We start from the raw sequence: 12,288 nt of genomic DNA, 5'->3' as shown, positions 1-12,288 counted from the left end.
TAAATGATTCAAATAAATAAATTTCAAAATTCAATCGTGACTTTGTCAATGTGGTGCATTTAAATTGTAAATTAATTTAACTTGGAAGTTTCTTGATGATAATTTAGTATTGTTAACTTGAAGTTTTTAAATTATAACTACCTAATGAATAAATAATGATATTTATGACAAAAAATTGTTAAATGTGATAGACGATTAGACATTTTTATTATACAATTACTTTTATGCGAATGAATCTTTTATTATAAATATAGCACACAACGTGTTATATACGAGTAGTATTAATAGTTATTATTTCAGTTAAATGAGTGTCATATTAGGCATACAAAAGATTCAATAATTTTTTATATACATAGATTTAAACTTTAATTTAATCTATTGTATTTTTTCACTTATATTAAAACTTAACTAGTTAGTTCAAAGGTCAATTTAATTATTAAGAAATGATTTAATACTTTGAAAGATATTTGTCAAATTGAAATTTTTTCTTTTCATCCAATAACAATGAAATTAAAAACTATTATTTTATAATTACATTACAAAATTAAATTAAATTATAAAAATTATGCTATGATATATTATGGTATATTGATATTGTATAATTAATATGATAACGTTATGTATAGTTTAAAATATTTGTATGTATTTATTTAATTATGTGTTACCCTAATTTGACATTTCTTGATGAAATATCGTGTTTAAATATTGTGTGAAGACTAAAGAGCTGCATTAAAAATTAAACACACACATATATAATATATATACGTATATTGTACCTATAATATATTCACCTATTTTAATAAGAATGAGAAAAAAAAATTAACTTATTCATTGAGATAATAATGTAGAAATGTAGAACTTTTTATGTCATAAATCGATATATTATACGTTTTTCATAAACCATGACTCACTTATATTAGAGGGTAAGTTACTTTTTGAATTCAATATTTTATCCAATACAATATTGTATAAATGATTCTGTCGAAATTATTTGACGTATATCTTGAGTAGATTCAAGTACCATTTTGATGATTCATAACATATGTATAACAATAGCAAAATACAAAATTATACAATTTTCGTATTTCATGTCGTCTGCAGGTCTTACCTATATATTTTTTAGAGTTATACTCTTAACCCTCGAAGTATGAATGTATGTATTTTTTCAAAAAACCTTCGTCAACTGCACTCTTATATTCACAATATATTTATATATATATAAATATTATACATATATTGTGTTCTGTTCATACTCCGTATTCAATTTTTTTTCGATTTACAGGCGGCGACGTATGGGTATTGTCAATCAAGAATGTCAAGTTTAACGACTCTGGATTATATGCATGTGAAGTGAATAGTGATCCCGTAGTTAGATCTTTCCACTCGCTTTCAGGTAAGTTGAAAGATAATAATACATAGTTTGAATACATAAATAATACTATATATCTCTTAATAAAATAAAAAATCGATTAAATAGTGTTGTCCGGTAACCTGGAACCACCGTCACTTGAAAATGGTACTGCTACGTACTACGGAAAAGAAGACGAATCTGAACCGATTGACATAAAAAACCATAATTATACAGACTGCTGCGTAGCGAGAAACGTGAGCTCGAGTTGTCTGGGCTTTTGCAACATACAAAGCATATTGGATGGCACCACTGGACAAGACCCGGAAAACTGCGAACCAGACTTCAAGTCCATTGTAAAATGCATGGCAGGTTAGCACATAGAATTCCCTCCACTATTTTTATTTTAGTATTTTTCAACTAGTTTTCTTTTTCTGTCCCTTTGAACTCATCCGATCAGCAGACAGTAAGTTTTTATTATTATTTTTTTCGTTACAGATGGAAGAAATCATGTCCCTTGTTGCGTGCAAGAAGGTATTCCAGACATATGTCAAGATGTTTGCCAAGGGGAGTACACTCCAATCACGGATAATATAAAAACCATGGTCTCGTGTTCTCCGTATACTGAACAGACATTGGCATGCATTGTAGAGGGGATAGGTAAACATTATTGATTGACGTGAAAGCTACAAACGGAAAAGACTTAATGTGTATATATATATATATATATATATATATATATATATATATATACTATATAAACGGACAGGAGACTTTAATTTTGTTGTGTATTTATCATATTATATAATACACGACATTTGATGATGCAAAAAAAAATATTGTATTACATGGACGCTACTGTGAATTTTAGAGATTCTGCCGAGTCAACCCGAAAATGTACAAGTGGATGTAAACAGTAGCTCTACGATGTTCGTGACGTGGGACAAACCAACAGCCAACTCAGCATCGGTCAAAGGATACGTTGTTAATGTGACCATGCTCAGGTCATTTGACGGCATGAAAACGTTCCCGGACAACGACGGCAACAGCCAATCAATTGTCACGCCCCACAGCATCCAAGTCAAGGTACAATATAATATAATATGGATATTATGATGTAATTACGTTCTCACGTAAAAATTTAAATACCGTTTGATTATTAATTTACTAATTTCTCATGGAAAATTGTTTATTGCAGCTCACGTATAATGACGGTACCTATATGTTTATGTGTTTTCATAATTCAAAACGTGAACTGTAGTTGTAATACCCTAGGGTTCTCATGTGTGTATAAAGGGTCTGAGGATAAATTATTTTTTGGTTACCCTACTTTTCGTGTCTTTCCACTTACTCTCTCTTACTTTATTTCTAGAAATTTTAGGTAACTTTGTAAGTGCTTTAACCCACGCGACTACCTATTGTAAATGGCGAGCGTGCACTATTTACCTTTTATGACTATTATTATCACCCAAACCTGTTTCAAATAACATAAAAAAAATAATAATAATACTATTATAACTAATAAATAAAACAAGACTGAAACGTTCGAATGCATGAACGGTTATATATTCACGTAGCCTATGTAGACTAATGGATCGATATTTTTAAATTATTCTGAACGCACTTTGGGGACGCCGGAGTTTAAGGACGTTATATGAAAATATCACTAATTTCGAAGTCTTTTGCACGATCTTAACATTATAGATACTATAGTAGCCACCGTAGTCTCTGTTTTAAATAAAAACTATCATAATATATTTATTTTAAGGCCTGTATCCAATACATTTATTGATTAATATTTCTACAGTCAATTAATTTAAACCACATAAATATTAATGATAATCTAGCACGATGATAATATCTAATCTATTGTGATTTCGTTCAATATTCTTTTTCTCACTAAATTTATAAAATATTTACTTAAACACCTTTAAATTGTAACTAAATTAAGGCTTTTAGGATATTATGTTTTCAATAAATACATGTTATTAGTAGAAATAATAATACTATAAATAGTTTGTTTGATCTAATAAGAGCCACTAGAAGTTTCTTTTTTAACCCTGGAACTGAAATTATATACCATTTTTGTAGTAGTTTTTTAAATATATTTTGTTGTAAATTGTGATTAATATATTATTAAAATGAAATGTTTGTTTGTATAACACATACGTACATATAGGTACGTAATTCTACACTATGTGTACCTCGAAGCAAATTTTTTAAATTTTGCATTTTAAACATTAGTTTTCACGGTGATTTGTTGGTTTCAAAAAATCAATATTTTTTGTTTGCTTATGCATATGATTGATATTAGTTACTGAAAATAAAATGATTATTATCATTGTATATAATATGAGACCTATATTTTATATTTGGTCTAAACCATAAAAATATTCCTTTTTCGTGAGTAAAAAATCACTGTGTAAACCTCTTTTTAAAACGCAAAGTTTTAAATATTGGCTTCGAGATGCTCGTAGTATAAGATTATTAAGTACAAGTAGTTATGCACAAAATTAAATTTCTTAATACCATGAGTGAGATAGACTTAACTATGGATCGCTACACATACACAAATTTTCTTTTATTAATAGATCATATTATGTTTATGTCAAACAAAGAATTTGAATACATAAATAAAAAATGTTAGTGGGCGAAAAAGTTAAACAGGTATCTTATAGAATTCTAACCTCACTTTTAAAAAAGGAAGTTGGAAGTTCTTTTTGCACTTACGGGATCAAAAAAAAAAATATATATATTTATAACTCTAAAATATTTATGACATTTTTGTTTCTACTATTCAAATTTATTTATGGAAAACGTCATACTTTTAAATCCTTAATTTTGTTATATTTTAATAGACTTTTAAATAAATAAAAGTTTATTGTTAGGTAATATATTATACACTATAAAATGTAGGAAATAAATACAGTGAAACCGCCTTTAATGGACATCTCCAAATAACGGACGGAATTTTGGGAACGGTGAAATGTGTATACTGTCATTGTATTTCCCCTTTTAATAGTGGACACCTCCAAATAGCGGACGACATTTAAGCGACCGAGAGTGTCCGGTACTTAGAGGTTTCACTGTATTTCCAAAATTATTGTTTTTGTTGAATACGGTATATTAAATTTAAAATAGAAAAAAGTCGAAAATGCCTTTAATTTATATTTTGTGAGAAAAATGTAATAAATTAGTTTTATAATGATTTTTGATTTTTTTCCTGTTGAACTTTTTTGGGTAGTAAAATAAATGTTGAACAATGTAAACAAGTACCTAAGGATTTAACTGAGCTACACTTAGAAAAGGTTCTTGCTTGCGATGATTCATCATTGGTAACAAATGTATATAATAATAATAATAATATTAATAATAATAAGCCAGTTGAAACCTACACTGTGCCGCATTATCGCGGGATAAGACTGTAGAGTAGGTACTCACCTGAAAACCTGGTTTATTCGTATTATACCCGTATTGTTTTAATTATTTTTCTTTTTGTTATAGGTATTCAAAAACTCATATTCTATATTTACTTTTCTTATTAAAATACCCTCATCCTTTTCAAATTATACAAACTGACGATTTTTTTTTTAAATATTCTACACGAGTCGTATAGCCGATCTCAATCTAATGATTCATTTACTCATAGACTTAAGATGCCACTTGTTAAACTTATAAAAAATTTAAATATATTTTTGGAAAATAACTAGATAAAATTAAAAAAAAAAACTTAGTGCCCAAGGTACTTATTTCGTAACAGCATCTCATTAATTAAATTCTGTGACATTTTAAGATATCAGTTGAATAATTGCAATTGCAAGTGTAATTACAAATAGGTACCTAATATTATTTATATCTCAATAAAACAAATTAACTATTTCGAAAGTAACAATTAAATATTATTAGTTATTTTATATTAATCGTAATTCAGACTTTTAAGACTGAAAATAAGATTTTGGTAGAATAATATTCTATATTAGAATCAATGTTGTGTAACATTTTTAGTTAATTTAAGATTAGGATCAAAAATTTGAATAATTCATTATCAAAATAGTTTAAATAATTACAGAATAAAAACGAATGTTAAACAATTTATTTTTAATACGGTCATCATAATATGTATTCATTATACCTACTTATCAAAATATAATTTACACAATATGTATTTACTGTCTATGATAACTTATAAGTTCAATTTTGACTTGTCAATGTTTTGACCAGGTACCTGGATCAGAATATGAAGTCAAAATTGATAAGCTTATACCATTTACAATGTACGAGATAACAGTAGTGGCTGTCAATAAGCATGGTTCTAGTTTACCTTCAACAGCTATTCGTTCCCTTACGTTGAACAGTGATCAAAAAACATCACGTAGAACGAATACAGATACTTCAAAATTACCGCCATTGCCCGATATTCGATCATGTTGCATGAAAAAAGGCATAACACATTCAGCGTAAGTCAATTAATAAATTGTATATTGTAATATTAAAATGGTTTTTCAGTATTTCTTAAAATAAAACAAGTAATATAATGTATGTTTACATTGTCGATAGCTTATTAAATGTTAATAATTTATTAAGTTTGGGGTTAGTTCGATTAATTGCTAACCAATCGAATTTATTTTCAGTCTTATTAAAATTTTCGATTACTAATTCCTGAAGTGTATTATTTTTCCGTAGGTGTTTAGATAAATTATGTGACCCATCGCGCTCCGACGTAGCCGAAGTTACCGACTTAATGATATGTGCTCCGTGGGCTTCTCAAACATTCAGTTGCCTCACAAACGGTATAGATCACACTCCATGTTGCCGAGCGAGAGGCTTGCCACCGTTATGTCAGAACTTGTGCGCTGGAAATCTGACTCAAATTGATTTCAGTTACTTTAAGTAAATTGCAACCGATAGGAAATAAATAAAACTAGATACAATTTTACATATTATATTTCAGATGTTTACGGTTCATGGATGACTACACTAGCTGTCTCCTCCAGGGTTATGGCATAGTCCCATCAGCTCCAAGACGTCTCCGCGTTTCTAACGTTGACGTCAACTTTGCTTTATTCCATTGGGAACCACCAAAAGATTTAGCAGATACCGTAACACATTATAATGTGTTTTATAGACTGGTTGATGATGAATATGATTCAATAACTAATGTACATTCTCCATTTATTTTGGAACATTTGAATGCTAATACATTATACGAAGTTTACGTGGAAGCTGTTAATGGCCACGGCGCTGGAGAGCCCTCGCAAAGGGTTGTTTTTTCAACTAAAAGCCAGGTATATTTTTATTTCCTAAATTTTTATTCATATTACGTAGTCACAGATAAACTAATATCTTATTCCCAAATCAGCAAGAGAGGGAATATATTATTTACATACATACAAGATGCTGTAATAAAACTACTGTAAAATATAGTGTTATCTTTTATATACACAAAAACTCTCATCCTACAAATATTATGATTTAAAGAGAATTATTATAATCGCTAGTATTTTGAGTAGTGTATATTATACAGAAGTGAAATTGAATAGGTACACTTTTAGTGTTATCTAGAAAAATGTATTGTTGAAAATTTGCCAGAAATGTTTTTCTCGTTTTTGTATACACATGTTTACTATGACTTGTGATTTATGAATATTTATGTATGTTCTCAAAACCAGATATAATGGAAAATATTTGAATTATTTTATGGACAGGTTTACAATGAATGAAATTTGAGCGTTTTAAGATAAATAATCAAAAGTCGAATGTTCTGTGACTTTATACGTTAGCTAATAAGCGTTTCAATATATTTATGAAGTCATTAAACATTAATTTTCTTAGAAAAAATCTTTTCATGTCGATTATGTTTTTTTATTCAGATTTTAATTAGGTGTAGGTACCTAAAAATAAAAAATAAAATGTTTATACTTTCAATTTAAATTACTTATACTTCATCATAATTATTATTTTTAATATATTTGAAAGAAAAAATGGTATTATTCTTATATAATATGACAGCATATAGATCTAATGCATTTATGCAAATTTATGAAAAAAAAGCTAAAGCAAAGTAAAACATTTTTTCAATACACAAATCTATTATCTGCAATGTTGTCTATATAAAGTACTTAGAATATTTTTTAGAAAATGTGGTAAATATTTTGACTAAAAATAAAAACGCCTCATTGTTCACGAACTGCTTGCGTGAGCCGTGAACATTAAAATTTTAAAAATCGTTTGAAAAATCTCCATTGATCGCCACAAAATACAAAAATATATAATAGGGAGTATGATTAAAAAAATTACTGGGATTAAAATTATATCTGATGCATAAAATAAACGTCTTGAAGATATACTCAAATTTAACAAAATTAGATAATATATTATATAAGTTACGTTATTCAAGCCACGAGTTAATATTTTCTTTTTGTAACGAACAACAATCCGTTAAAGTCGTACATTTTTGTTGTGCCTGTCGTTTTTGATATACTTAATGGTTTATCCAGCGTGTTTGCTTTAAATTTTGTGTTAAATTCAGAAAACCAACGACTGAAACTTTTTTAATGATTAAAAAAGAAGATGAAGAAGTGAGCAGATCTAAAATATTTGAATGGCACAAAGGGTTTATGGAGGGTCTTGAAGCAGCTTGTAACTCCTGTGTTCTAATCGATCTACGATTACGAGAAACGTTGGAATGGTGTCAAAAGTTTTATAAATTTTTTAACTAAAGATTTATGCAAGCCATGAGTCTGTGCAAAATGGTTCTAAAATGATTGCCTCAAGACCAAAAGCTCACCGACTTGAAGTTTGGCCAAAGTCTGTAAAATCAAGCACAAAATAACCCAAAGTTCATAAAAAGTTGAATTTGGGTTTTTTGATTTCAAAAAACTGAAAAAACTAAAACCGGTCACAACACAAGATCAAAATTTGATATCGAAACAAAAATATCAACTCAAACTACTTTAAGTTGAAGACTTCAAAGTTCCGAAATTGTTTCAAAAAGTAGCAGAAAAGATTGCTGAGAGTAGTGCATAACATTGGGCAGTACAGTGTACAGTTAATACTTTAAAGGGGACTAATATTTAAAGTGTATTTGAAAAATAACAAATCAGGAAATTGTTTGATCATAGCATTCATAGCTCGTGTAATGCAGATGACGATGTAACATTAAAGCTATATAGTATAATATATATACCAAAGTATTATAATTATTTTAATAGCCACTATGAAATGATTTTGAAGCAAATTGATACTGTTTTCTGTTCAATTTTTATGTGTTTAATAACGTTTATCCATCTGTCCCAAGCAATCGTGACCGATTTGAACCGCTGTCGCTTATCTACCATATTCACATGGCTTGTTTCAAAGTTCGGCGACTGCGGGTCCACACAACGTGGTATTATTATTTTTTCGTCCTCCCTCAGTTCTCGAGCAATAATCATAAAATATTTCATATTTGGTAATCATTATTACTGTGTAAAAATACATAATATTATTATTTGTATTATTGTTGCCATAGATTGCCAATGACAGGGAACTGACCACGTCACCGTACAATCTGACCGACTGTTGCGTCAACATCAAATTGCGGCAGATGTGCATGCCCCTGTGCTCGTTCGACGCCAACATGACGGACGTGAGAAGCCTAGCTCCGTTCTGCGGTGCCGAGCTGCACAAGCTTATAAAGTGCGGAGCGGGTGGACGCAACCACGGCGCCTGCTGCACCCGTCGCGGTGTGCCTGGAATCTGCACGCCATTGTGTTCCGGAGTCGTTCCCGATTCGCTGTTGAGCGTGGCGGTCAACTGTGCCTCGTTCATTGGAAACGTCGTGCAGTGTTTTGAAGAAGGTCAGTGTTATGTTATTATTTATTTACTGACTTGAACTTGCCGTACTTACTGGCTAACGCCCGACAATCACAGTTCTATATAATATATAATACAAGTATAGTTACAAAGTTAATTTATAAACAGAAACAAAAAATATATAATTAATGACATAACGGAGTAAAGATTAATAAAATTAATAAAATCTACTCTTACAATGTAATATTTTATACAATAAAACTTACAAAAAGATTCGACAGAATTAAAATTGAATTAATCAATTAAGGTATCATTACTTATAAGAGCTCGCAGAAATATTTCGAGAAAAATTATTACTAACTAGTTTTGAGTATTTCTGTCTAAAGAGTAAAAATCAATTAGTAGATCAATTACATATCATTGATTGACGTCATAAACAATTTAGTAATTCTGAACATTCTACATACAATGTCTATCTATTGTCCAATCTATACAAGGATTTTATACCAGTAAAATAGTATTATCTCTATAGTAAGTCATCATATTTGGTGTGTAGGTGAACAACGGTTTATGTGTAAAATGAATGAGGTTGACGTGGAATACCACATTTGTATTATGTAAAGCGAATGAAACTATTTTGGATAGCTTCAAGGCATCGTATATGAATATGATACAGAGGATGACCTTTAACCAGTCTAAATTCTAGAATAGAACATACCTGTAAAAAGTAGGTACAATGTTTTTAAAATGTTGTTGGTAAAACATTTACAGGTCCTGATGATAAATCCTAAATCAAAAATATTTTGTAAATATTAAAACAATTATGTTATAAGGTAGAGCCAAATTAAAAAAGACATGGGTTTTAACCACCAGATGAAGAAAATATTATCTGAATAATAATAATAATAATAATAATGGAAAAATGACACACGAGATCTAGAAAATAACATTAAGTACTTTGCACTCTTCAATTTATTTTAACAATAAACTGTTTAATTTACACCAGGCTGATAAGAAATTTGAGTCATTCTGTAACAGGAATAAATCTGAAGACGATTTTTAACAATTTAAAATCAACACCAAACAGAAGTTTCCGAGAGATTAGAAAATGTTTGATGAATAATATGTAGAATGTTATGATGATTAGCTGTAAATGAAAACGAATATTTCGGGAGAGAAAACTCACCACTTCGAGTGTGTTACAAGATAATATTTTTTTACTTTTCCGCGGCAAAATGTACACATGTCGTGTAGGTATTGTTGCCAGTTGGTTATCACATCGGGCAAAATAAAACCTCAACGTCGATAAAGTTCACTCATATAATATATTTTACTATTAATGTGAACGTAAATGTGATGGGTCATAACACGTAGGTATAATGTGTGCAATTATTTCGAGCAGGACTTTTTTTATTTATAATTTCACAATCACTAGTCAGACTAATAATTTATTATAAAGTCTTCAAAATTACTCAGTAAAATATACCTTTAAATAGTATAATATTTTAAATACTAAATGTTCATTGTTTTAGAAATTTTTTAAACAATTCCTTATCAAGGCCCTTTGACAAATATCTGATGTAGGCTAATGTTTATTTTTATTACAACTTTTGGTGTATACATACAATTATAGGTATAAATGTGTTCGTTGCGTGTGGCAATAACGATTGAACACGATTACTCAGACTACTGCAGTGTTATTTTTATATTTTTTTTACTAAGTTATATTTCTCATAACCTTTATAATATTCTATGTGCTCCACAATTCTCCTGTCGTTTTACGCCATTGAATTTCCGTATTGCAATAAATAATTTTTTATTATTTCAGACATAGTTATTACTGTCTTATTAATCTCCTCTCCTTAATGTCACAATATTTTCAATTTTGTTAAATATGCAAGAACACAAAACGTGAAAATGACATATTTTTAATTGCAGCCATACCTATTTGTATATACATACAACTGTATTTTATGTTCACCGATCAGTAAATAGTCTCTTGAATCTCTTTAATGGTTCACAGTTATAATACATATTTTAATTGCTTTTTTGTGATTGTGTATTTGCACATAAATATTTGAATTTATCAGTTGCTTGTATATTACCCATAAACAAATAGATTTCAAATAATTTATCCATAGTAGAATGAACCTTTTTTTTTTCAATATACTTATGCAATGTCCATTAAACCTAAAATTAGGTATGTTTATTTAGGTATCTAAAATATTAATTAATTAATACCTAACCCATATTGTTATAATTAATGTCATATAATAATATAATTTATTATAACAATCAACAAAATTCAGCGCATGCCACTTTATTGCTTTTTAAATTATTATTTTTAAATGAGATTTGTTTAATTTGCATATCGTTACTATAGATGTCTGTTTGATATAATTATATCAAACACTTATTGAAATTATTTAAAGCGTCTTTTATAAATATTGAAAAATTAGTTTCAAATAATCAAAAATGTTGAAGTATTTTTTGCTTATATACTTATATCCATTATTCATATAGATCGCAGGTTTTTTTTAAATGTTATATAATAATTTATATCTTATGCCTTGCTCACACTATTATGATTTTTTGTGGTTCTAACATATTTACCAAATTACCCATTATTTTTTAATATTTTTCAATTTTATAGTAACAACAATAATACTATAATATATTTATATATTTCTTTATTTTTTAAACATTATAAATTAATATTATAAATTTAGTCATCATATTAACTTTGTAGGTACACTTTACTCTCATCAGTTGGTAAATGATTAATTAAAACAATACAATTATTTAAATTAATTTGGAGTATCTAAAAGTGTAAATTTTAAATAAAATATTTAAAAAAAATAAAAAAATAGACTCTCCCGCAGTCAAATATTAATGTGTAGAGATTTATAATAGATTTAAAATGACGAGTCATACATTTTAAAATATTTTAACGGTATACCTATTAATATAGAAAAGTCCTATCCTATCGGACAGTATGTATCAACATTTTACATCAAAGTTGATAATTGTAAAACTTTTTTTTTTTTTTTTATAAAAACTTGTTTAGTTATCCCGGAAACTAAAAGGTCAGCAAATTGTATTTATTTAAAATAAACGGATCTATTACACATAGCTGGTTACTGAAT

At 28.3% G+C, this 12,288-nt stretch overlaps 1 protein-coding gene across 2 annotated transcripts in view; it reads left to right on the top strand.

Moving 5' to 3' along the window:
- Nucleotides 1–12,288, top strand: part of LOC107163952 (Ig-like and fibronectin type-III domain-containing protein 1) — a 92,758-nt gene that overhangs the window by 59,121 nt on the left and 21,349 nt on the right. For both annotated transcript variants that reach the window (XM_089219452.1, XM_089219454.1), the window contains exons 5-12: nucleotides 1,283–1,393; nucleotides 1,478–1,720; nucleotides 1,847–2,008; nucleotides 2,220–2,434; nucleotides 5,570–5,805; nucleotides 6,032–6,238; nucleotides 6,300–6,633; nucleotides 8,859–9,186. In XM_089219452.1, the coding sequence (XP_089075578.1) occupies nucleotides 1,283–1,393; nucleotides 1,478–1,720; nucleotides 1,847–2,008; nucleotides 2,220–2,434; nucleotides 5,570–5,805; nucleotides 6,032–6,238; nucleotides 6,300–6,633; nucleotides 8,859–9,186 (1,836 nt within the window). The remainder of the gene's footprint in view (nucleotides 1–1,282; nucleotides 1,394–1,477; nucleotides 1,721–1,846; nucleotides 2,009–2,219; nucleotides 2,435–5,569; nucleotides 5,806–6,031; nucleotides 6,239–6,299; nucleotides 6,634–8,858; nucleotides 9,187–12,288) is intronic.

Source organism: Diuraphis noxia, unplaced genomic scaffold (assembly GCF_037042655.1).
Source record: "Diuraphis noxia isolate RWA-SAM2 unplaced genomic scaffold, SU_Dnox_SAM2 contig0002, whole genome shotgun sequence".
In the NCBI taxonomy this organism is placed as follows: domain Eukaryota; kingdom Metazoa; phylum Arthropoda; class Insecta; order Hemiptera; family Aphididae; genus Diuraphis; species Diuraphis noxia.
This window is presented reverse-complemented; position numbering and strand designations above follow the sequence as displayed.